Here is a 22,014-nt window from a genome sequence, read left to right on the forward strand (position 1 = left end):
ATTATTTCCAAACCGTTTCCTTTTTCTTCCGACAGATGACGGTAGAATACAACGCAAGTAGCGCCACTGCAAAGAGCACTCGTGATTCTTACCTTTTGGTCTTTTTGCTTGCGCGTGCGCGGAAAATCTGACTCGTTCGGCGATCCCGACGCGACGTGCCTCTCATCTTGAACGAACGTGTTACGTTTATTCTGTCGACCCTGGACGTGAAATTATCGTGACTCCCGTGAACCATCGCGTTGATCGATTTCACAGCGTTTGGTAGAGGTGAACACGTATCTTCCGTTTAGCCTGCTCACGAGCTCGTCTACGACGAATCATGACTAAGAACATGATGAAGAGGTCGATGGAGAATGGCGATAATCGCGGCTCTCATAGCCAGGCTTATAAGGACAAGAGCAAGCCTACCGACATTCGCAGCAGCAATATCAATGCCGCCAAAGGTAAAACTGCAACTTTCGACCGGTGTTTTCATGGGCCCGAGCGTGTCCTCGGAATTAGGGCCGATCGTGAAGAACGGGCGCGAACTTGAGGAAAGCCTTGCCCTTATATAGTAATGGTCGCGCTCTGAGCCGGCAAAATAACGTGGTCGATGAGCAAAATGAGTCGAGCAATACAAACTGTTAATCGTCCTGTCGTAGGAGCAACTAAATTATTAAGACATTTTTAACTAGATTTTGATATGTTTTTTTTTTAACAAATTTACGTTGCAAGTTCTTGCGCAAATATATTTACATTTATTTCGTTAACCTATATAATTTTTTTTTTTTTTTATAGCTGTTAGCGATGCGATACGCACAAGTCTTGGACCAAGGGGCATGGACAAGATGGTAAATTTTATATTTGCTACTTTTAACAATATTATCTATAAAATACTCATTTATTTTGTATATATAATAGATTCAAGCTAGCAATGGAGAAGTTACTATCACAAATGATGGTGCTACCATTCTAAAAGGAATAAATGTGATCCATCCTGCTGCAAAAATGGTTAGGAATAAATGTTTTTATTAAATTTCATAAAATTTGATATTAAAATATATATATTTATCTTGTATCTTAGCTTGTTGAGTTATCAAAGGCTCAAGATATAGAGGCTGGCGATGGGACCACAAGTGTTGTTGTCATAGGTGGTTCCTTGTTAGAGGCAGCAGAACGTTTACTGCAAAAAGGCATTCATCCCACTTCTATTAGTGATGCTTTTCAGAAAGCTGCTTCTAAAGCAGTCTCAATTTTGGCAGAAATGTCCATACCTGTTGATTTGACCGATAAAGAATCACTTGTGAAAGTTGCAGCAACATCTCTTAATTCCAAGGTATTTTAATAATTGTGACAATAGTAATGTTAGTAATATACTGTCAATTTTTATAAATTTAATAAATTATTTTAACAATTTAATGCTTATTGTTAATGTATCTCAGGTTGTGCATCAACAATCTAGTCTTCTTGCACCACTTGCTGTGGATGCAGTATTAAAAGTTACAGAAGAAGGCAAAGAAGCATCAGTTGATCTGAATGTAAGAAAACATTTTTTACGAATACAATTATTGTGTTTAGTAAATTAGTGAATTTATATAAATTTGTTATGTACATTTTTCTTTATAGGACATAAAAGTTATAAAGAAATTGGGAGGTACTGTTGAGGACACTGAATTAATAGATGGATTAATATTTACTCAGAAATCTTGTAATATTAATGGCCCGAAACGTATTGAGAAAGCTAAAATTGGTCTAATTCAATTTTGCATTTCACCACCGAAAACCGATGTAAGTATTGTGAGATAATGTGACGTAAGGATATTTATTCTCATCCCCCTGTCTCGATACACGACTAATAAAGTTTTTGCAATTTTTAGATGGATCATAACGTTATTGTATCTGACTACGCAGCGATGGATCGCGTTTTAAAAGAAGAACGTGCTTACATATTGAATATTGTAAAACAGATTAAGAAAACAGGCTGCAATGTACTTCTCGTACAAAAGTCTATTTTGCGCGATGCTGTTAGTGATCTCGCGATACATTTCTTGGACAAAATTAAAGTTATGGTGATAAAAGATGTAGAGCGCGAAGATATTTCTTTCGTGTGTAAAACTCTTGGTTGCAGACCAATTGCGTCACTGGATCACTTTGTGCCTGAAAATCTTGTCAACGCCGAACTTTGTGAAGAAGTTCAAACTGGTAGTTCGAAATTTGTAAAAGTGTGTTTTTCTTGTTTTTTTGCTGAAAATAATTACAATTTACAATGTTATATTTTGTATATTGTAATTTATCATTTTTAAAATATAAATAGTAACGAGTATGGTTTTATACAGATCACAGGAATTCAAAACCATGGAAAAACAGTCACAGTTCTCGTGCGCGGTAGCAACAAATTAGTGTTGGAAGAAGCTGAGCGATCATTGCATGATGCCTTGTGTGTCATTCGATGTTTGGTGAAGCAACGAGCGCTGATTGCCGGTGGTGGAGCACCAGAGATTGAGTTGGCATTAAAATTAGGAGAATATGCAGTGACTTTAGGTGGAGTTGATGCATACTGCATCAAAGCATTTGCAAATGCGCTTGAAGTAAGTATTAAATGCATTATGTAATTTACTGTAAATAGAATTTTAAGAAAATTACCTTATTATTTTCGCATTTTGAAAACATTTTATTTTACTTTAAACGCTTAAGTTATGTTGATTTAAAACAACTTGAGCTAACATAATGCTTAATAATTTTGTAATATATAAATTACAGGTGATTCCGTCGACATTGGCCGAAAATGCGGGTTTAAATCCGATAGCTACGGTAACCGAACTTCGTAATCGACACGCGGAAGGTGAAGTAACAGCGGGAATTAATGTTCGAAAAGGCGCTATCACTAATATATTAGAAGAGAACGTGATTCAACCACTGCTAGTTTCTACTAGTTCGATAACTCTTGCTTCTGAAACTGTACGTAGTATACTGAAGATCGATGATATCGTCAATACAACTCAATAAATCGTCGGATGCGATTTAAAATCAATTTCGTATTTCGCAGTAAGTATAATAAATGTGTAGCATTTATCTAAGTTATGTCTATGACATAATTTTTGTTACAGCTTATATACACATTCACATTCGTTTTTTCGACACAACTGTACATTAATAATTACAATCGTATGTGCGCTTTGCAAAAGTTTTGCGTAATGTAATATTTTTTAAACACGTTAATCATTAAACAATAAAAAAATTGAAACACTTTAACGTAAAACAATAATTTGTACTTACTTTTAATGTAAGCATAAAAATATATATAATTATATTTGATCTTAATCTTTAGAGGATTATAAAACTATTTTTTAAACAAAAGTTCGGCAAAGTATAAATAAAAATTAAATACATCTTGCATATAATAAAATATTTATTTATATAAAATATATTGCATTTTTATCTTGCATTATAAATCAACTGCATAATTATATGTCTATTAAAATATAATAATAGTTGAAAATTCGATTAAGTACATTGATATAGCTGCGTTAGAAATTTCAAAACTTCATGCACTGAGATTGTAGTACTCGATAAAACGTTCCATTCTATACATTGCAGCTAAATAGGCATATTTATGCATTTTTCTCTCACAGAGACAGTATTTTTTTTGTTCATACAGTAGTAAAAGTAGAGTATATAATAACATTTTTTAATACATAAATCTAAAACAATAAGTATAAAATTTAATACATAAGATATGAATTTTAATAAAGTTAAAAATAATATCCCTTTTTCGATTTTTGTTAAAGTTAACATAAATAAATCATTTGATAAAATAAAATTATTTCAATAATAATTGAAGCATTATTTATCCCATAGACATTAAACGTGTAAAAATATTTTACAACGGTAATGAATTTGATTCATTGATATAAAAATAAAAATGTCTAATATGTAATAAATATTCCAGCTTTTTGGAATGTACAAATTTTTGTATACATCAATTTTCACACATTCTCGCATAAGTCTCGCACGTAAATGTAATATTCATATATAAATTACAATTTTTATTTAGAAATAAGTATAAATCTTTATGTGTGTTAACGTATCAACCTTCATCTCTTAAACAATATATAAAAAGTAACATTATTAATTTTTCTACAATTAAAAGGAATATTTTTATTTTAATTTAAATTTATATAAAATTGTAACACATTAATCCATCTTATAAATATACGAAGAAATTTTGGCAGTAACAGTCGGAAGATCGTACATGAAAATATCTGCCATAAGCGTTTGCTTTCAACATATAAATAAATGCTATAAAACAATTTGTCGGAGCAATTGATCAGTCAGTATAAAAAAATAATATGCATTAATAAAAGTTTTGCTTTAAAAATTGCACATTTAAATATTGCTTAATCTCAATATTAATTTACAGAATCTCATAAATTAAAATTTTTATTTTTATTTTATGCATTTCGAGATATGAATGCTTATCTTTTGACTTTTACAAATATAAAATTCGAAATTCTTAAATGTATGTTCAATGTCAATATTGAACTTTTCGTAGTTATTAGTTTATTTATATCACTTATTAATATGTATAATGAATTGGTTATAAACAAATGCTAAACTATTTTTTTGTGTTACATGTAACTAAAGAAATGTTACATTTTTTGTGAGAATTTATGTATAATCTCGAATAATTTACAAACTTTTTTTATTTTTAGTCTTTTTTTATATTACCATCGAGGATGGACTTGATGAAAGCTCCATTGCTGATAAGTATTGTTTATATCACACGGCATTAAAGATAATTGTTGAGTTTGAGGATGTAGTGCCACACACTTTTTATGTACTCTATGTAATAGAGTCTTTGTTTTCTGCAAATATTAATTAATTTATTAAATTATTTAAAATTTTTCTTGTCAAAAAATAATAAACTTACTTCGTCATATTGCCATGGACCGTCCACAGTTCCTAAACGACAAAATGCATATTTTACACCTTGGCCATCTGCTTCAACGCATCTCTCACCAATACCTAATTGACCTTTGACGTTCAGCCTAATAAGCTAATGAGAAATATATAGGATTAAAATATTATAAAAAAAAATAAAATAAAATAAAAAGAAAAAATATTTGCAAATTACTTGATTATTTCCAAACCCATGGCAATGGGAAGTAGCCATAAGACTTGGTGGTGCGTGACCCATAGTGTCCAAACAAGCTCCAGTCGCAACGCTGCGTAGCTAAAGATTTTAATGCGAAAATTATATATAAAATTAATCGAAAAAACTCAAATGCATGTATTTTATGTTTTTGATTAAACATACCTCTCCCCAATGAACATTTGGTGGCAATTCCGGAAATTTATCTAGAACGTCGTACGCCACGTTATCCATATACCACTGAAAGTTTTTACATTTTTTGCGTTCTTTGAAAATCAACTGCTCAGATATGTCACCATGATCAAGTAATCGGGCTAGTGGTTCTCTAGTATAAAAAAATTCCTTGTGTTTTTCATCGAACCATGTTTCTATAACTCGTTTATAATTCTGTAAAAATAAAAAAAAAAAAAAAAGTTACTTTACGACTATTTCTCAACATTAATAAATGTATAAATAATGTCTAAGACTACTCACAATAGTTATCAGTGGTCCTTTCTTCTTCTGAGCAAGTTTACCGAACGTGTAAGGCATGAATCCTCGGTAAACGTGTCCAACATGTGAGCACGGTACCCATAAAATACTCCCGCCACATTGCCATATTTTAAACGATAGTTCGAAATTTTCTCCTCCCCATACAAGTAAGCCTTCATCATATCCACCTAATGATAAAAAGTATTGTCGATTTATCGCAAATAAGCCACCAGCGTGCGTAGGTGATCTGTAAATGAGATAATATTAAAAAAGAAAAATAGAATAACAGGAGCTAGATAATTAAAGTGCGCGCAGAAATAGAAACCACACCTGTACGGCATACTGTCATGTGCACGCGTTTTAGCCTCTCGCCTGGGCAATTCATTCTCTTTATATAACATGCCCCATTCGAAAATTCCCCTGTACAAATGTCCTTCTTGATATACAGGACGATATTCAAAAGTCTTATGATCAATACCATCTATCACAGGAACAGTCATCACGTTCCTAAAAAAAAGAAAAATATTTTTAAAAAATTTAGTTATTTTTAAAAATAGAAAAGTAAAGATTTTATCGCCTATTTAATTGAATTTTTTTTTTTAAATTACAAAAAAATCTCGACGTTTATTTTGCGATATAAATAGAATTATTTTACCTATTTTCAGCAATCGGCGCTAATAGTGGAGGCAGCCAATTTATGTTGACTTCACAATGAGCGTCTAAAAATACTATCACTTCACCCTTGGCCTCACGCGCTCCTCGAGATCGCGTTCGTATTAAACCTTGTCTTTCATAATTCCTAAGTAATCTAACTTTTCCTCCCCATTGTTCAATATAAGAATCTAATTCGCTTTTTAAATTTTCTAAAAATAATTATTATATATGTAAAATATTGAATACCACAAATAATATAATAATGTCAACTATAACGTTCGCGCATGTACCTTTATCGGAAAAATCATCAACAAGAAGAACTTCTTCAAGTATTTTTGACGGAGTACGATCTATGACGCTTTGAATAGTTCGTAATAAGACGGACCAACCTTCGTTGTGAAAAACTATAATAACACTGGTGCCAGGTAATTCTTCCGAGTAGTTCCAATGCTTACATCTGTAATAAATAAAAAAAATTTAATAATTAACCAAAAATTAGAATTACTAGCAATACAAAACATGACTCACTCTGCAGGTCTGGTGTCGGGTATTGATCTCGATAATGAGATTTCGTCGGAGCATACCATATTCATACCGTAATCAGATTCTGATTGCTGGACGTCGTTTAATTGATCATCTCTCAAAATATGTGGTTTACCTCCTTCTCCAGGGCCAGATTTAACTAATAAATTCTTAGGCTCATAGTTCCCTAAACCATCTACAAGCACTGGTACCTATATATAAAATATATTTAAAAAATAGATGTATTAGAATAAAAAATTTGAAAATTAACAAATTTTTTTTAATGCACAAATATATAAGATAAATTATTGCACCATTTAAAAATAAAAAATTTACCTGCTTCTTACTAAGACCTTGTGCCCAGTACTCTTTTATATTGTTCATGTGATCATCTGAGGAGAAATTAAGGAGAATATACAACACCAGGAGAACTAGTACGCTGCCCATCACTATATGGAACAAGCGATTTCTTCTAAACTGTACAATCCTCATCTTCCAAATTATGTACCTAAAAATTTAATCACATTTAGTACAGCTCGTTGATTTTCGGAATTTTGATGGGATAACTTTCGAAAACTTTCAACGAGTGTTATTTTAAAAGTAAATTAGAATAGGCGATTTAGCCGCTGAACAAATCACAGAACTAGCTTGCCCTATTTTCACCCAGTGATTCCGATAAATAAATAAATGAAACATGCAATACCTCGCGTCGAAAGATAGAAACCGGAATAATCTAAAGCCGGTTCAATGGTATGCATTCGTAAACGTGTCGAACGTCAATAATTATCGCACGTTCGTTGCTCGTCTATATGTTCATTGCATCAAAACTGATGTATAACATTTGCATAAAAGCAGCCAACGTGTCGCCAGCTGTCACGTACTAAAAATACGAGAATAGAGACACTGCGTTCGTAGAGAACGTATGTGCCACCATGTTTGTGCTCCAGGCGCTCCAGTCTTTTATATACTATCTGAATAGGCTGGACCTACTCGTCCATCGCCATTTTGAGACACCAATTTTGAAACGCTTTAAAATAGATTAATCATTTTATGCAATGTTTGGTATATAGTGAACAGTTACCACTTTTTTAAGAACTGAGTTAGATAAAATTTGTTAACTGTACTTAGTACTAGAATGTTTAAACGTAAAAGAGGGGAAAAAATAAAACTTTTGCTACCACTTTTTTAATAATTACTAAAACAAACCAGGTTTTTTATCTTAAAAAATTGGTGTGTCCTATTTATAAAAAATTGATGTGATACCTTAATAAGCCGAATCTCGATTTTAATGTTGCCGTTTAAAACCGACGCTGATTTGTTCTCTCGTTTTAGGTGATGGAAAACCATAGCGCGCCGATTAATCCCAGCGCTCCATCGATCGCTTGATTGCGAGCTCGTATCAGTCTATATGGACTCGTGCTTCTGCGTACTGCTAGAGAACACGGCGATCACGCGGGTCGAGTTCGAAACGATAATGTCGAGGCATCCGTGCGTCGTAGCCCGTTTCTCGTGTCGAATTCGAGGATTTGAGACGGTCGGGAGTGTCGTGGACTATCTCGTGAGTGTCCAGTGCGCGGAAGGATGACTCGACACGTGTTATCCGAGAGGAGGAGGCTCAGGATCAGGATGGGCATCGTGCATCGGCGGAGCAACTTATAGGTAAATATAAATTTTTTTTCTTTTAGAAAACCTTTATAAAAATAAAGCTTTACATTTACATTAATTTAAATACTAACATGTCTACATTAATATGTTTTATTTTATGTTACAGTCACCGGCAGAACTCTACAACTCCGCTGAAGTTCATGCAGATTGGTAAGTCGCATGATTTTTTTTTTTCGTAGTTTGTAATCAGGTCTCTTGAATCGATAACACGTCGTCGATCGTAAATTACTCAATTATAATGTCGTACACGAATTAGGACCTTTTGAAAATATCTTACAATTTATAAGTCTTCATCTGAAACTTGTCCCATTTCTTTAAGATCATCAGCAACACTAAATTCACAACCTGTCGCACTGACAACGTCGCTAATATCGACATTATGTGCGATTTCAATAAGCTTTAATCCCTCTCCTTTTACCACTTCGAATACTCCAAGATCTGTGATAATTAAATCAACGCATTGCTGACCTACATAAAAACGTGGAGGCAAGAAGAAATTATTACATATAATACAAAAATATTACAAAATAATAACATTTAAAACACAATTATCGTGAAATAACGAAATATTAAAAAATCATATTAAATTAAGAAAAATTATAAAATTGTTGAAACTGAAATAGTATGAGTTCTTACCTGTCACAGGTAATGTGCAATTTTTCAAAATTTTTGGACTTCCATCTCTGGCTGTATGTTCCATAGTTATTACTACCTTAGTAGTCGCCGCAGAAACAAGATCCATGGCACCACCCATGCCTTTTACCATTGTACCTGGTATCATCCAGTTAGCCAAATCTCCGTTTTCTGACACTTGCATACCTCCAAGAATGGTCAAATCAATATGACCTCTGTGTAAAAGATTTAATTTATTAAACTCGTTTCTTTACTGCCGTATTTCTTAATTAAAGTCAAGTAATCAGTTACATACATATGTACCGAAAAGTAACTTTATTCTCTAAACGACAATATCGTTGCAAAAATATTATCGAAATGTCACATCTTAAATTAAAATTAATTTTACCCTCTAATCATGCTGAAACTTTCATCACTACTAAAAAAAGCTGCCCCAGGCAAAATCGTTACGGTTTCCTTTCCGGCATTAATAAGATCCGCATCAACGTCTTCTTCATTTGGAACAGGGCCCAATCCAAGAATTCCATTTTCTGATTGCAAAGTCACTTTTACATCTTTCGGGATATAGTTACTAGCAAGCATAGGTATACCGATTCCTAAATTAGCTGCAAGAATTTTCACTTTTTAAAACATTAATTAAAAAAAAACGGATCGATTAAAATTAGAGTTTACTTATTTCTTAATTCAATTTTGACTAAATAAATTAATATTTTGCACATTACCATACATTCCATCTTTAAATTCGAGAGCAGCGCGTCTAATAATCATATTTCTCGCTTTACTAGCCGGTGTCACTTTCTTAGGTTTTATAGTTTGTTTCGTCGAGCGTTTCTGTAAAATAAAATTGCTATTTATGACATTTATATGTATAAATATGCATAATTAATAATCATTATACACAAGTGCAAACCTCAATTCGTTTCTCATAAGATGGCCCCTTCACAATTCTGTCGACGAAAATACCGGGTAAGTGAATCTGATCGGGATCTAGCTTTCCAAGTTCCACGATCTCTTCCACTTCGGCAATTGCTACTTTGGCTGCCTTACACATCACAGGATTAAAGTTTCTCGCCGATTTTCGAAAGACTAAATTACCGGCGGTGTCGGCCTTCCACGCTTTCACAAGTGCAAAGTCACCAGTAATAGCAGTCTCTAGCACATAATTTCGTCCATCAAACTGATTTACATGCCTTGGTTCGCCCGATATCTCGGCATTACCATCCTTGTCGTATTTTATAATGACATTGCCTTCCTGCACAATGGTGCCGAAAGCTGTAGGAGTATAAAAGGCTGGAATGCCAGCACCACCTGCTCTCACACGTTCCGCCAAAGTACCCTAAGTTATCATACAACTTGTAAAACTCGCAAGATATATAATTAATTCTTTCTTATTCTCAAACCATTACCTGTGGTGTTAATTCAACTTCCAACTTGCCACTAAGATACTGTCTTTCAAATTCAGGATTTTCTCCTACATAGGATGCAATCATCCTTTTAATCCTGTGCTCTTTCAGCAATATACCCAGCCCAAAGTCTTCAACTCCAGCATTATTTGAAACTACTGTTAATTCTTTAGAACCCTTTTTTAATACAGCTGCTATTAAATTCTCTGGGATGCCGCATAGACCAAATCCACCAACCAATAGTTTGGCCCCATTAAACACATCAGATACAGCTTCCTCAACACTTTTGAACACTTTACCATTCCCTATAGGAGTTTTCAACTTTTTTGCTTCTGGTTCTGCTTCTGGGATATTTGCTTTAATAGAGAAATTAGCAGTGCATATCTGTAAACAAGAATCAAGTTAGAAAAACTCTCCAAATGTTATTGCTCTTAAAAAAATTGCAAGTTTTATAAAATATAAAATAACATATAATTAAACAAATAAATTTTCTAAAGCTAATAATTAAAACCCAAGACAAAGATTCATACTGTATACGTATAAAATTTTACATAAACCGCATAGTAACAATTATCAAGCAAAAAAAAAAAAAAGAATCGAGATAGCTCGATCTTTTCAGTAAGTTATACGTATGTCTGATAACGCAACGAGAGTGACGTGTTGTTTACCCGTGATATTGTTAAAGAACCTCGAGAATCACCGCTCCAACGTAGAAATATACCGCTAGCACTTCTTAACGCGAATGCCATAGTCACCGTATTGCTAAACGTGGAATTGTTATTAAAATTTTGGTTTCACTCGTACACTCTCAGATATTTCAAGTCGCCCTGTATTTAACCTAGGGCCGCCCAAAATCCTACTCGGTTACTCCGCGGCAATCTCTAAAAAGGCAGGAACCTCGCGCCGCAAAACCTAACCTCGCCTTTAACTCGCTCACGCACGAAGCCCACGAAGGCGCAACGGTGACTGGATGAAATAGAACGCGCGTCGACATTTCAATTCGCATTCGCGCGATCAAGAATGTATTAACTAATGCATATTAAAACTCGAGAAACATGAAACACCAATAAAAATTCTGAGTTTGTTACAAACTGGATTTTTCAGAACTAAATAAAATAGTTTTTCATACGCTTTGCATCGAGTAAACGTACATATGTATTAAATATATTAATTTATTCTTATAATATTATATTCTAGTAATTCTTATAACGTCACTGTAGTATAACATTTTTTTATGCCTCGTGAAGAACATTATACATTATGAATTATGCAAGTTTCTAAATATTACATCAAAGTATTCAAGAGTCTAGTCAATTTTTTTTTTTTATACGCTTATCGTTTAGATTTTAGATGGACAAATACTACGCTTTATATTGAAATTTCCATATCGATACCAACATAGTAACGTCATCTGATAACATCTGTGAACATGTTTATCTTGTCGCTCGAGAAATTAATATTTATAATTGCTAATATTAAACGTTGTTTTCCGCATACTTTTTGTAGGCTGATATCGATTTAGATAAGCAAAATCATTTTTAAAGGAAATTGAGATTGGTGCTTTTACACAGAAGAGATAAAAAATCTTGCAGCACTACTTAATAATATTTTTTTAATATAAATCGTCAACATTCACCGTAATTCGTAAAAGATTTTTTTTCGTCCTTCTCTTTTTCTTCAATTAAAGACTACGCTTTTGCCATATGACACAATATAATACACGGAACATTCTGCCTATACTTTCGTCGCACATATAGAACTGAAAACGCCGAATGTTGGATTTTTTTGCGTTTAAAATTCTTAATTGGGACACATTCATAAAAACTATATTTTTTTAATTATTTTTGAAAGGTCGATTCAAGAAAGAAATCGTGACTCGTTTCTAAATGCACGTTTACGATCCTCAGAGACGCAGTAACGCGGAATGAACGAAAGTTCCGTTTCTCTCGATTAGAAAGGCATTCTTTTGTCCGTTCAAAAATAATTCTATTTAATCGTTCCACTCGATGGTGCCGATTCGTCATTTAATCATTGGTCCTCGCGTCATCGATGTCGACCGGCTCTGGCATCCGTCACGGCGCCCCACAATTCGATGACGAATTCATCCGTAAAACCAAAGTCTTCTAAATCGGAATTGTCTATCGCCTCGGCGAAGTCGATGCTGTTGCATTTACCCTCGGCCAACTCCCAGATTTGCGTGGCTACGCAATAAATCAAATATAGAAATCAAAAATCAATTAATTTTTTGTCATTAAAATAGAAAAGAGCACATGTCTTTAAAATAACAATTATTTATAAAAAAAAAAAAAAAAAAACACACAAACTATTTTTCTATAGTCGCTTAAAATGAGATCCTCGTATCATTCAGATTAATCTTACCCAACTCCGTATCGGAGATACCCATGAAGCTTTCCAAGATTGTGTTAATTTTTTCAACTCCTATCGTAGCAGCGTCGTCAATCTGCGAAAATAGTTATTTTCGAAGCGTTAAATAGATGACGTTAAAGTGATCCTTAAATAAATTCTAATACTCCAACATCTCTTCAAAGATCGATGATATATCATTACCCCGATAATACTTTTACTTCTCCGGGAAGTTTGCACACCTCTAGACTTTTATTTTCCACCGTTATTATTTTACACACCTGTGATACGATATGCGCGCTACCGTCGGCTTTGAATCTCAGGGTCTCCTTGCCGGATCCGTAGCCGGCCTTTTTTCCCTTTTTTAAATCGCCCCGTGGTCCGATGCTCCCAAAGCCGTTCTTTTGCGGCTCCACCAGCCTCAACGTGAACGTTGAGCCCTTCGGTATGTCCTTGAGCATCTTGGCCACCTCAAAGTGTCGCTTGCCGACGAGGCTAGTCGAGTCGATCCTCTCGATGTGATCGCCCACTTGAATTACTTTTATCCTATCGATCACGGAATCTTCCTTTATCCGCTTGATGAAAGCGTAACCGGCGCCGTTGTCGGTAATAGTTAGGCCCAGCGCATCATCTGTTTTCACCAGCTCGATTTCTTTAGGCCGACCTACGCCAAAAACGCATTAATTATTTCACTTTTTCTTCACACGACCCGCGTGCTTTCTAATCCCACGAACAACAAGATACGTACCTTTCTTGTGTGCGAATATGAAATCACCTACGCCAATTTGTCCGCCTAGTAACTCCGTCATGTCCACCTTGTGCGTGTTGAGGGTGCAAAATAGAATCTGCAACATTAGGTTTTTTAAATTATCGACGATGTAACATAACACTTGGCTCTAAATTAAAAGCAATTTCTTTTATCATCTGGCTGCTTATTTAATTCGAGCCTAATCGTTACGTTCGATTAAATATCACGTCATTTATCGTCGTTCGACGCAACTCGTCTAGTCGGCAAATTGCGTGCGAGAGCCCCCGTTGTGTTTCAAGCGACCCGGTTACATCGCGGCGACCGCGTTTACACGAATTACCCGCGGTTCTCTCCTCTTTCTCTCTCGCCTATCGAGACATATCCGCCAGGTCGACGAGAGAGGCCACGGTCCGTGACCGGTGCTTCCTGCGTCCGGTGTCGTTTCTCCCTGCCTATGCTATATACGCTGGAAACAGCTCCGCGCGTTTCCATCATTATAAACACCGACTTCGACCCGCATTACCTATTTCTTTAATCGTATAAAAATGGTCCCATGATTTTTTGCCCGCATTAAAAAAGCGGAAGAAGCGCTCGAGATTATTTTCTTTTGACGAAAATAAAACCTACAAAAAAAAAAAGCGAAGGATTTCTTGAACAAAATAAATTTAAGTAAAATATAATATGGGAGCACGTTTATATCAGCAGTAGTCAGCAGCGCGATAAGATCAACTCCTTGAATTCGTATCGTTGAATTTGCTCGAGAAGAGGATCTCGATGCGTTTTAAAGGTTTTCTTTTTCTCGCCCGGGTCTTCGAGGAGACTCACCTCCTCCGCGGGCAGGTCGTATCGCTCGGCGATCTTCTGGTATAGCTCGCGAACGTTGCTGAAGTCCGATATCAGTCCCGTGGGGCTGCCGTGAGCCAGTTGACAGTGGAAAACCAACGACGATGGCTTTGGTTCTCGGGGCAAGGATCTCGTCTGCTCGTGCTGAAGAGAAGGAGACACCCCGTTGCCTGATCGGCCCCCAGTGCCGTTACTGCCGTCATGACTGTTGTCATTGCCACCACCCTGGGGATGATGATGCTGCACGCCGTTCGCAGCTTTCTCCGTTACCGGCGATCTCGGCGTGACCCGCGCTTTGAACAGCGGCATTCTCGACTCTGCGGGAATAAATTACAAAGACTCCGTTATACATAACTCTGCGCGACGATGCTCTTGAATTTTCATTTAATAACTCGACATCAGATTGCGTAAATTTTTTTTTTTCTTCTTGTATTTAATATTGCGAAATTGATATAAAATAGAAATGTGCCCGACAAAGTGTATAAACATTTCGCGAGAATGTGTGCGGAGGACAATACGAGCTTTTTAATTACCCGCGATAACAATTTCACAATCGCAGATTTTAATGGGACGGTTCCACGAATCTCGGACGATAACGTAACCCAACGATTCTCTCGTCATGCTGAAGCAGCTCGTTACAAAGAAATTCTTTTTTTAATTCCACATACTATTTTCGTCAGGCTGTAATATTTTGTTGGCACGCGCTTATCTGAATCGTCAGCGAAATCTACGCTATTCGATGTCCAGCGTCACGCAAACGCATTAGAAAAATGTTGGCAATATACGTTACGCAATGAGGATAATAACGCGATAGAGAAATATAGAAAAATATCTGCATTGTTTGCAAAATGCCTTTCGTTATAGAAATTTTAAGCTAACGCGATAGCGCAATAATTGTCCATGTTATATCAGACTTGATACGTCTTTCTTTCTTTTTTTTAAATAAATAAATCAAAAGCTCACCAGACCGATTTCGATTGATCTGATAACAGCCGAGTATTAATACTTGATACACTTGTGACAATCTTAAAGTAAATCTTGTTTGTTAGCGTCCAAAAGTAATTTAACTTTCGCCTTTGGTTGTTTTTAATTCTTATTTTCTTCTTTCCGAAAAAGATGCGATTTCTAATAACTTTTTTTTTTTTAATTTATTTTAATTAGCGAGCGGAGGAAGTAAACTCTTTCGTAATCGAGCAGGTTGAGATTAAAGTTTGCAACAGCAGGATCGGCTTCAATACTATATTTGTGAACTCAGTTTGCGGGTCGTTGCCGTCACGTCGCAATTTCTGATTAATTGTGTCCCGCCGCGAATTTCGCAAACGCCTGTTCCTTCACGACTATGTAAACTGTTCGGCGACGCGCAATTATCGCCGTTCCAATTGTCTTCGATTACGGCCAATCATTCCGATCGAGCATCAGAAAGAAATTGTGCGGAGCGTAGCAATTGGACTCGTCGAGTTCGTTCACCCGTTAACTAACTGCTGGCGCTAATAACGCAACGAATAATTAGAAAACTCTGCATGTACCCCAACGCGTAATTCCTCCGCAAACTAAGCGCCGGAACTTTATCGTATTCCTAAAACATTTGACATTTATTCGTTAATACAGGGAAACGGCTCTTTCTTTCTTTCTTTCTTTCTTTCTTTCTCTCTCTCTCTCTCTCTCTCTCTCCTGAACGTTCAACCGGTCAAAGCTTACTCAATAAACGCCGCTTATCGCGTCTCCAATTAGCGATGATACGGCGCGAAGATAAACTTCTCGGAGAAAATGACGTCACGGATCCGAGTCCTCAGGTAATTACGCAACGATAATTTTGGATTCCTCGTTTTGGCCGGAGAAGAGATGAACGTTAATCGAATAAAGCTCTCCAGATCGTCGTCCTGCAATTTCAATTCCGTCTACGTTATTCACGTTACTTATCGTTTCTGTTATTTACATTTATCAACCACTTGTATAGAAAATTCGTATCGACGAAAAGGAATTATATACATTACTTGCGTCTTACCTCTTTTACTTATCACTCGAATAACAAAATCAAAATCTCGGCGATCATCGCGCGACCACGAGCATGTCGCGCGAAGACAAACGAGATGCAACAGGTTCCGAGCGCAATCAGACGTGTCACGAAGGTGGCAGCGTGCAATTCTCCGCCTATCTTTATTCGTTAATCGTTTAAACAACTTTCTTCGAGCACCGGGGACTCGTCGGCGGTCTCTCGAGACCCCCTGTACACCGTACGGCGTTCGATACCGTAACGTTACGAGCGAGTACGCGCCGGCGAGATAATTCAGGTTATATCACGCAAACGCCCGGCCTCTCACTTCTTCCTTCTAGCCACGCGCAAACACCCGTCCGTGTCCGTGGAGATTTTTCACGGTGACAACGCAGCGCGAGAGCGGCTGATTTACGTAGACGACGGGGAACCAGGGGGGCGATGATCGGCTCGCGACGCGTTCGTCGCTGCGACTGGTCGCTGCCAGTCGCTGGTGGCAGACGAATACCGGGACCTAAATGCCCCTTTCTTTCCACTCGTTCGCCCGTTATCGTTTCCCCGTTATCGTTTCGCTCACTCGCTCGATTCTTATCGCGTTACAGGCGCGAACAGAACTCGCGTCGAGCCCGCGAATTCGGCCGTATACGTGGGACGGCTTGTTTAGCTGTCTGTTACCCCTTCTTCCCTCCCCCGCCCAATCCTCTCGTCAATTGGAGAACAGAAACGCCAGGAAAATTCGGAAACGAAAACTTAATCTCGAGTTATTTCTTTTAATTTCTCCCCTGTTTAGTCGACTTTTACGATGGGAATTCGAGGAGAGAACCCGAGCTCTTGTTTACAATTAAAAATTCAAAGATAAAGCAAGCGTTTCTTTTGTCCTTTTTTTTTTTTTTTTTTTTTTTTTTCTTTGTTATGAAATTTCCGTTATGCGTTCTCGACGCTGAATACATCGCTCGTTCTTATCACGTTGCCTACCATTACAAAAACAATACTTAGTCACGATCTAAGAGTTCATTCAACTGTAAAACATTTATTCGTTTGCCTTCCCCTCCCCCCCGCGAGTCATTTTTAATCAAATATTAATTTATTTAAGAGGAAAGTCTAAAGTTCATGGCTTTCTTTTGACGCAAATAAAAATATAAGCGTTCCTACTTCTTTTAAAGAAACTATTTTACAACAATTGCCAATTAATACTCCTAGACAATTTATTTGCTACTGAGGAAATGCGGTTTAGCTCCGTCCTTTCTAAATATACACGTACCTTAAAATTTTCCTTTTCACATATTTGGAGAGCCAGCTTTACGCGATGTATTCGACGAAAGTTAAACTCGTTCCTTCGAAATAAGCATGTTCAGAACTCCATTTGCGCAATGTTTTTTGTCCAATTTGCGTAACACGGGCTGCACTTTTTCGAAAAAATATTCCAATGTGGCAGGTGAAAATAACGCGATTTCACGAGCTGGCGTGCTACCGTAACCGGAAAGCAACAGCAAAGAACTGATCGTACAGGCCCCTTCTCACGTCGGCTGACCCCCGGCGAGCGGTACCAATCTGATGTCCATAGCTGCGTCATAACATTAATAAGAAGGTGCGAATCATCAACGTATTGCAAGTTCCTCTCCTTATTTCTCTTTTCCTCTGCAAAAGACATTTATAAAAAAAAAAAAAAAAGAAAAAAAGAAAAAATTAATACTTAAAAATAGTATTTTTAAAAATTAAATAAAAAGAATATTATCAATAAAGCTATCACATAAGAGAAAATGAAAAGTTTCAGGAAACAACATCGTTGATGTGTGTACGTATCATCGTTTCCTCATTAGACAGATCTTTTATTTAAGCTTTCATTGTACAATACAGGAAAAGTATCACAATTGGCATCGATGCGAAATGCGTATCGTACAAAATCATACAAAATGTCGTGATAAAGATTGTAAAAAGGTGAACACTCTCGTCGGATATTTCAATTCATTATGCGTATAACACTATAATTCATATACTCGTATACTTATTATCAATTACCGTCCCGTCAAAATGCAAGACGTTTATTTTAGAAAATAGTATATAGGTATTCCAATATTATACTTTATCGTACATGGATAAACGGATTCGTTTCCCGATTTTCGAAACCGGGGGTGAGTCACTTTCAAAGCAGCTAGCGATCCGAGCTTATCTCCCATAAATTGCACTTGCGAGACTCGTGTAAATAGAAAAACCAATGCTAACGATGGACCTGGCGAGTTTTTCTTTCAAATTTATAGCGTTATCCCTATGCGAAACAAAGTTTCGAATGTTCCGAGTACTCGAAAAGATAAACCCCGATCGCCCAGCACCGCTCGAGTATTGTCCAAAGGTATCGAATAAAAATGCATAACAACATATTCGCCGCATCGTACCTCGTACAAACAGTAACAACATAGCGCACTTGTCAACAAAAAAACTCAAATGCACTATAGAAAAAGTTCAGTCTATATGGAATCGCTTGGAATTAACACGTTTTATACTCTTTAATTTGCGCGCGAGTTACGCTCGCGAAATCTTGGAGCGTAGTCTAGACTCTTTGACTCGACACATTGTGGACGGGCTGCACATTCATTTGCATTTTGTGGTTCCGCGTAAATCCGCGAATTACACAATCAATTAATGTTAATTTGTATCGTTACAATTTGTGCGCGTTGATTCTTTACATATTGTGGTACCGATACATAATTTCGTAAAGTTTTAACGCAGCAAAATGCTTAAACGTCACGATAGCTTCTTACGCTTATAGTTTCTTTAAATGTCCCAGTCCATAATGCGTTAAGACACGTACGTACGTACGTACGTATGTATGTATGTATGTATGTATGTATATATAAGTATTTATGTGTATGTAGTATTAAGTATTTTTAGAATCTAAAATCTATCTGAAAAATTCCGAGAAGAACGCAGATAATCTTATTTTTACAGCCGAAAGTGACTTCGCAAGTACGTATACGAATGATTATATCTTATTCGTTATTGCCTCAATATGTATATACATATATCTGCATACAACCATATCGATTAACGACGCCGAGCATCTAAAAAGATTTATAAAAGGGTACATAGACAAAATGCTCGTGCGAGGACGTTTAATTTCTTTGCGATTGAATAAAAATTTTAAAAATTACGGGCAGCTAAATGTAGCTCGGGTTGGATAATGAACACCTTCGAAACACGACCGCAGTTAGACTTGTCCTCCATCGCCAAATAATTTCTCATCGGGACGAGCAGCTCGTCGTACGGGTCCGTGCTCAGTTGATATTCCTGCATGGCACGATACACGGCTTTGAAAGGTGGTTGCTTTTGCGAGTGAAACGTGCCGCGTGAACCATGCAACACTAGAGCGCCTGCTCTCTCGGCCTCGGCACACACCGACATGTACATGCAGTGGTCCGGCCTGTAGTTGTAACGGCACGAGTACACGTACAGCTTCTCTGGATGATAATGGAATATTATATTAATGATATCTTGATCGCCCCAGGTAATTTTCAGTTTGTACTCCTTGTGGATAGGAATAACGTAGTCGGTCCACCTAAACTCCCTCATCCTAGTGAGATTCATTAGCATCACTCCCGAATTGACCCCCAGCTTGCCGTAATATGGATGCTTCGCGAATCGATTATACCAGCCAGTGTTAGGATCCTCGTGCTCAGGACTGAGAGCTGCCAGTTGGCTAGAGTTCATTTTTCGGAACTCGTCCCAGACCTTTTCCGGTGGCGCCAGGAACAAAGTATCTGTATCTACGTAGAGTACTGCATCTGTATCATTCAATACAGTCTAAAACAAAAAATTTCGCACAACGTTAACTCTGTAATCTCGCAGTCTTTTAAATTAGTCTATCATACGAGCCCACTTACCGGTAGAAACAGCCGCTGTGCTGCACAGGGCTTGAATAGCTTTTTCCACATGGCTACGTCGCTACCATCCGGGAAGGTAATAGGTCGCACCAAGAAGTCAAAGGTCTTATTGGATATGAGTCGCCACTCTGACAATTTCTCACTGAAGGCTGGTATCAGATTCTGCTCCGCTAGTATCACGAATTGTAGGGGCCTCCTGGCGAAGACCAGCGCTGATTTTAGCATGGTCAAGGCCTCGTCGAGCCTGTCTCCGCATACTACCACGCATATCGTTACTTCGCCCAGGGCTGTGCTTCCTAAAGACTTTTTCGTCAGTACCAGGCGCTCTTTGCTTGCGAGCGGTTGGTCGTCGAGCTTGTTGGAGAAATTGGCGGTCACGTTGAGTAGTATTATGAGCGCGGCGAGGATAAGGCACAGCAAAAACAACTTGTATACCGATTTCATCGCGTCGCGCTTTTCTACTTCAGACCGAGGGAAATTGCGACGTAGATGTTACGCGACGTCGGTAGGGACTTGACGGCATTTTGGCTCTCTTCTAGATAATCCGCGACGTGAAACACCCCGGATTCCAGTATCGCGTCGTTGACGTCGCAACGATGCGTCTCAGCTCAGGTAATGGCAAGCGCCATATTTACAGTTTTATAACCTCCGAGCCAGTATTATATTACCACGGGGAACGCTGATGCGTAATAAATTACTCGACGTTGGTAACTAGCGATACATTTGCTCAATTCGGAAAGTCTTACTTATCAACTTTCACTAATATTAATTGAAATGTCGTGTACTCTTTTTAAATTACACATATAATACTTGATAATTATTAAATGTTAATAAATTTATAATTATATATATATATATATATATATTAACAAAAAAACAAACAAAAAGAATATATGCTTGATTTAAAATTGTAAAATTAACGCCAACGTATTTTGTTACAAAAATAATATTTAAACGTAGATAAAATTTTTATATTTTTAGTATACATATGTATAACGATAACAGATAATGTTCCACGCTACGTATTGTACTTCAAAGACACCAATTGTTTCTCAATAGTATCGAGAACGTTCCTGTCTACATCACGATAAAATAAATTATCGAAATTCGAATGATTTATCATCGCTTTTAATGTCTTTTTTGCGTCATTCCTAAAATTAACATATTATTTATAAACATTAAAATTATTTCGACATATAGTTTTGAACGACGTGTGGTCTCGTATTTCGCAGCAAGCTGCAAAGTAGTAACGTTTCATTGCAATGAGCAAACGTAAAAACATCGAGGTACCTGAAAGATGCTTGAATGACCTGCACAAAGTTCGATATATAATAGGCATATTGGAGTCCAGCAGCTCTGGTTGAATTCTCGAGATGTGCATTAGTTTTATTAGAGTCGGTACACTACTCTGCCATTGCTCTTGCTTCAAGATTTGCATGGCGTGTTTTAATGCTTCCTGTAGACTCGCAAAGTCATGTAGAATTTCCATATAATCTTCTTTCAATATAGATGCATGGTACCTGTACCATAAAATTAATATTTAATATTTATGTATATTTAAATTACATATTATATTTTATTTTATTCACTAATTTAAAATATATATATATAATTCAAATAATGTTAAATTAATATTAAAATTATAATAAAATGCGTGAAAAAATTAAACGTGCTCGAGGTACCTATCAGATAAGATGGGAAAACATACG

At 36.6% G+C, this 22,014-nt stretch overlaps 5 protein-coding genes and 1 pseudogene across 8 annotated transcripts; 1 reads left to right on the plus strand and 5 right to left on the minus strand.

Moving 5' to 3' along the window:
• The first annotated feature begins 114 nt into the window (after positions 1–114).
• Cct4 (chaperonin containing TCP1 subunit 4) lies at positions 115–4,857 on the plus strand. 3 transcript variants are annotated; one of them, XM_070665932.1, is made up of 10 exons: positions 115–443; positions 778–830; positions 901–990; positions 1,064–1,315; positions 1,422–1,517; positions 1,606–1,767; positions 1,857–2,201; positions 2,316–2,567; positions 2,740–3,024; positions 4,692–4,857. In XM_070665932.1, exons 1-9 carry the CDS (start codon positions 320–322, stop codon positions 2,983–2,985), a joined length of 1,620 nt encoding a protein of 539 aa, XP_070522033.1. In that variant the 5' UTR covers positions 115–319; the 3' UTR covers positions 2,986–3,024; positions 4,692–4,857. The 3 variants fall into 3 exon arrangements, with proteins under 3 accessions (XP_070522033.1, XP_070522032.1, XP_070522030.1); XM_070665931.1 differs by lacking the exon at positions 4,692–4,857 and adding an exon at positions 3,087–3,244; XM_070665929.1 differs by lacking the exon at positions 4,692–4,857 and having other exon boundaries at positions 2,740–3,244.
• Positions 3,371–7,685, minus strand: Pgant7 (N-acetylgalactosaminyltransferase 7). The gene is made up of 11 exons (XM_070665928.1): positions 7,482–7,685; positions 7,115–7,286; positions 6,785–6,990; positions 6,547–6,713; positions 6,258–6,465; positions 5,933–6,109; positions 5,606–5,849; positions 5,297–5,518; positions 5,114–5,212; positions 4,910–5,035; positions 3,371–4,844 (listed from the first exon to the last, which is right to left on the minus strand). Exons 2-11 carry the CDS (start codon positions 7,268–7,270, stop codon positions 4,704–4,706), a joined length of 1,746 nt encoding a protein of 581 aa, XP_070522029.1. The 5' UTR covers positions 7,271–7,286; positions 7,482–7,685; the 3' UTR covers positions 3,371–4,703.
• A 972-nt stretch (positions 7,686–8,657) lies between these two features.
• Positions 8,658–11,467, minus strand: Scot (Succinyl-CoA:3-ketoacid CoA transferase). Its single transcript, XM_070665933.1, has 7 exons — positions 11,148–11,467; positions 10,483–10,863; positions 9,987–10,412; positions 9,799–9,907; positions 9,465–9,681; positions 9,080–9,291; positions 8,658–8,911 (listed from the first exon to the last, which is right to left on the minus strand). Exons 1-7 carry the CDS (start codon positions 11,226–11,228, stop codon positions 8,724–8,726), a joined length of 1,614 nt encoding a protein of 537 aa, XP_070522034.1. The 5' UTR covers positions 11,229–11,467; the 3' UTR covers positions 8,658–8,723.
• A 168-nt stretch (positions 11,468–11,635) lies between these two features.
• On the minus strand, positions 11,636–18,091 carry Kermit (PDZ domain-containing protein GIPC-like protein kermit). 2 transcript variants are annotated; one of them, XM_070665943.1, is made up of 7 exons: positions 16,440–16,978; positions 16,133–16,314; positions 14,417–14,751; positions 13,592–13,688; positions 13,125–13,507; positions 12,859–12,940; positions 11,636–12,680 (listed from the first exon to the last, which is right to left on the minus strand). In XM_070665943.1, the coding sequence occupies exons 3-7, from the start codon at positions 14,741–14,743 to the stop codon at positions 12,523–12,525; spliced, it is 1,047 nt and encodes a 348-aa protein (XP_070522044.1). In that variant the 5' UTR covers positions 14,744–14,751; positions 16,133–16,314; positions 16,440–16,978; the 3' UTR covers positions 11,636–12,522. The 2 variants fall into 2 exon arrangements, with proteins under 2 accessions (XP_070522044.1, XP_070522046.1); XM_070665945.1 differs by lacking the exons at positions 16,133–16,314; positions 16,440–16,978 and adding an exon at positions 17,689–18,091.
• Positions 18,092–18,235: 144 nt separating this feature from the next.
• Positions 18,236–20,906, minus strand: Shams (glucoside xylosyltransferase 1 shams). Its single transcript, XM_070665942.1, has 2 exons — positions 20,306–20,906; positions 18,236–20,225 (listed from the first exon to the last, which is right to left on the minus strand). Exons 1-2 carry the CDS (start codon positions 20,747–20,749, stop codon positions 19,566–19,568), a joined length of 1,104 nt encoding a protein of 367 aa, XP_070522043.1. The 5' UTR covers positions 20,750–20,906; the 3' UTR covers positions 18,236–19,565.
• Positions 20,907–21,174: 268 nt separating this feature from the next.
• LOC139108002 (uncharacterized) lies at positions 21,175–21,845 on the minus strand (annotated as a pseudogene).
• Positions 21,846–22,014: the final 169 nt, after the last annotated feature.

Source organism: Cardiocondyla obscurior, linkage group LG14 (genome assembly GCF_019399895.1).
Source record: "Cardiocondyla obscurior isolate alpha-2009 linkage group LG14, Cobs3.1, whole genome shotgun sequence".
Classification (NCBI taxonomy): domain Eukaryota; kingdom Metazoa; phylum Arthropoda; class Insecta; order Hymenoptera; family Formicidae; genus Cardiocondyla; species Cardiocondyla obscurior.

Coding starts and splice junctions, on each gene's coding strand:
- Scot (XM_070665933.1), bottom strand. CDS start 11,228: ATGGCATTCGCGTTAAGAAGTGCTAGCGGTATATTTCTACGTTGGAGC. Junction 9,908..9,986: donor CTTATGAGAAACGAATTGAG/GTTTGCACTTGT, acceptor TTTATTTTACAG/AAACGCTCGACGAAACAAAC. Junction 9,682..9,798: donor ATTTAAAGATGGAATGTATG/GTAATGTGCAAA, acceptor AAATTCTTGCAG/CTAATTTAGGAATCGGTATA.
- Pgant7 (XM_070665928.1), bottom strand. CDS start 7,270: ATGAGGATTGTACAGTTTAGAAGAAATCGCTTGTTCCATATAGTGATG. Junction 6,466..6,546: donor TGATGATTTTTCCGATAAAG/GTACATGCGCGA, acceptor AATTATTTTTAG/AAAATTTAAAAAGCGAATTA. Junction 5,519..5,605: donor AAGGACCACTGATAACTATT/GTGAGTAGTCTT, acceptor TTATTTTTACAG/AATTATAAACGAGTTATAGA.
- Kermit (XM_070665945.1), bottom strand. CDS start 14,743: ATGCCGCTGTTCAAAGCGCGGGTCACGCCGAGATCGCCGGTAACGGAG. Junction 13,508..13,591: donor CATATTCGCACACAAGAAAG/GTACGTATCTTG, acceptor TTTTTGGCGTAG/GTCGGCCTAAAGAAATCGAG. Junction 12,681..12,858: donor TATCTCCGATACGGAGTTGG/GTAAGATTAATC, acceptor TTTATTGCGTAG/CCACGCAAATCTGGGAGTTG.
- Cct4 (XM_070665932.1), top strand. CDS start 320: ATGACTAAGAACATGATGAAGAGGTCGATGGAGAATGGCGATAATCGC. Junction 831..900: donor CAAGGGGCATGGACAAGATG/GTAAATTTTATA, acceptor TATATATAATAG/ATTCAAGCTAGCAATGGAGA. Junction 991..1,063: donor TCCATCCTGCTGCAAAAATG/GTTAGGAATAAA, acceptor CTTGTATCTTAG/CTTGTTGAGTTATCAAAGGC.
- Shams (XM_070665942.1), bottom strand. CDS start 20,749: ATGAAATCGGTATACAAGTTGTTTTTGCTGTGCCTTATCCTCGCCGCG. Junction 20,226..20,305: donor CACAGCGGCTGTTTCTACCG/GTAAGTGGGCTC, acceptor TTTTTGTTTTAG/ACTGTATTGAATGATACAGA.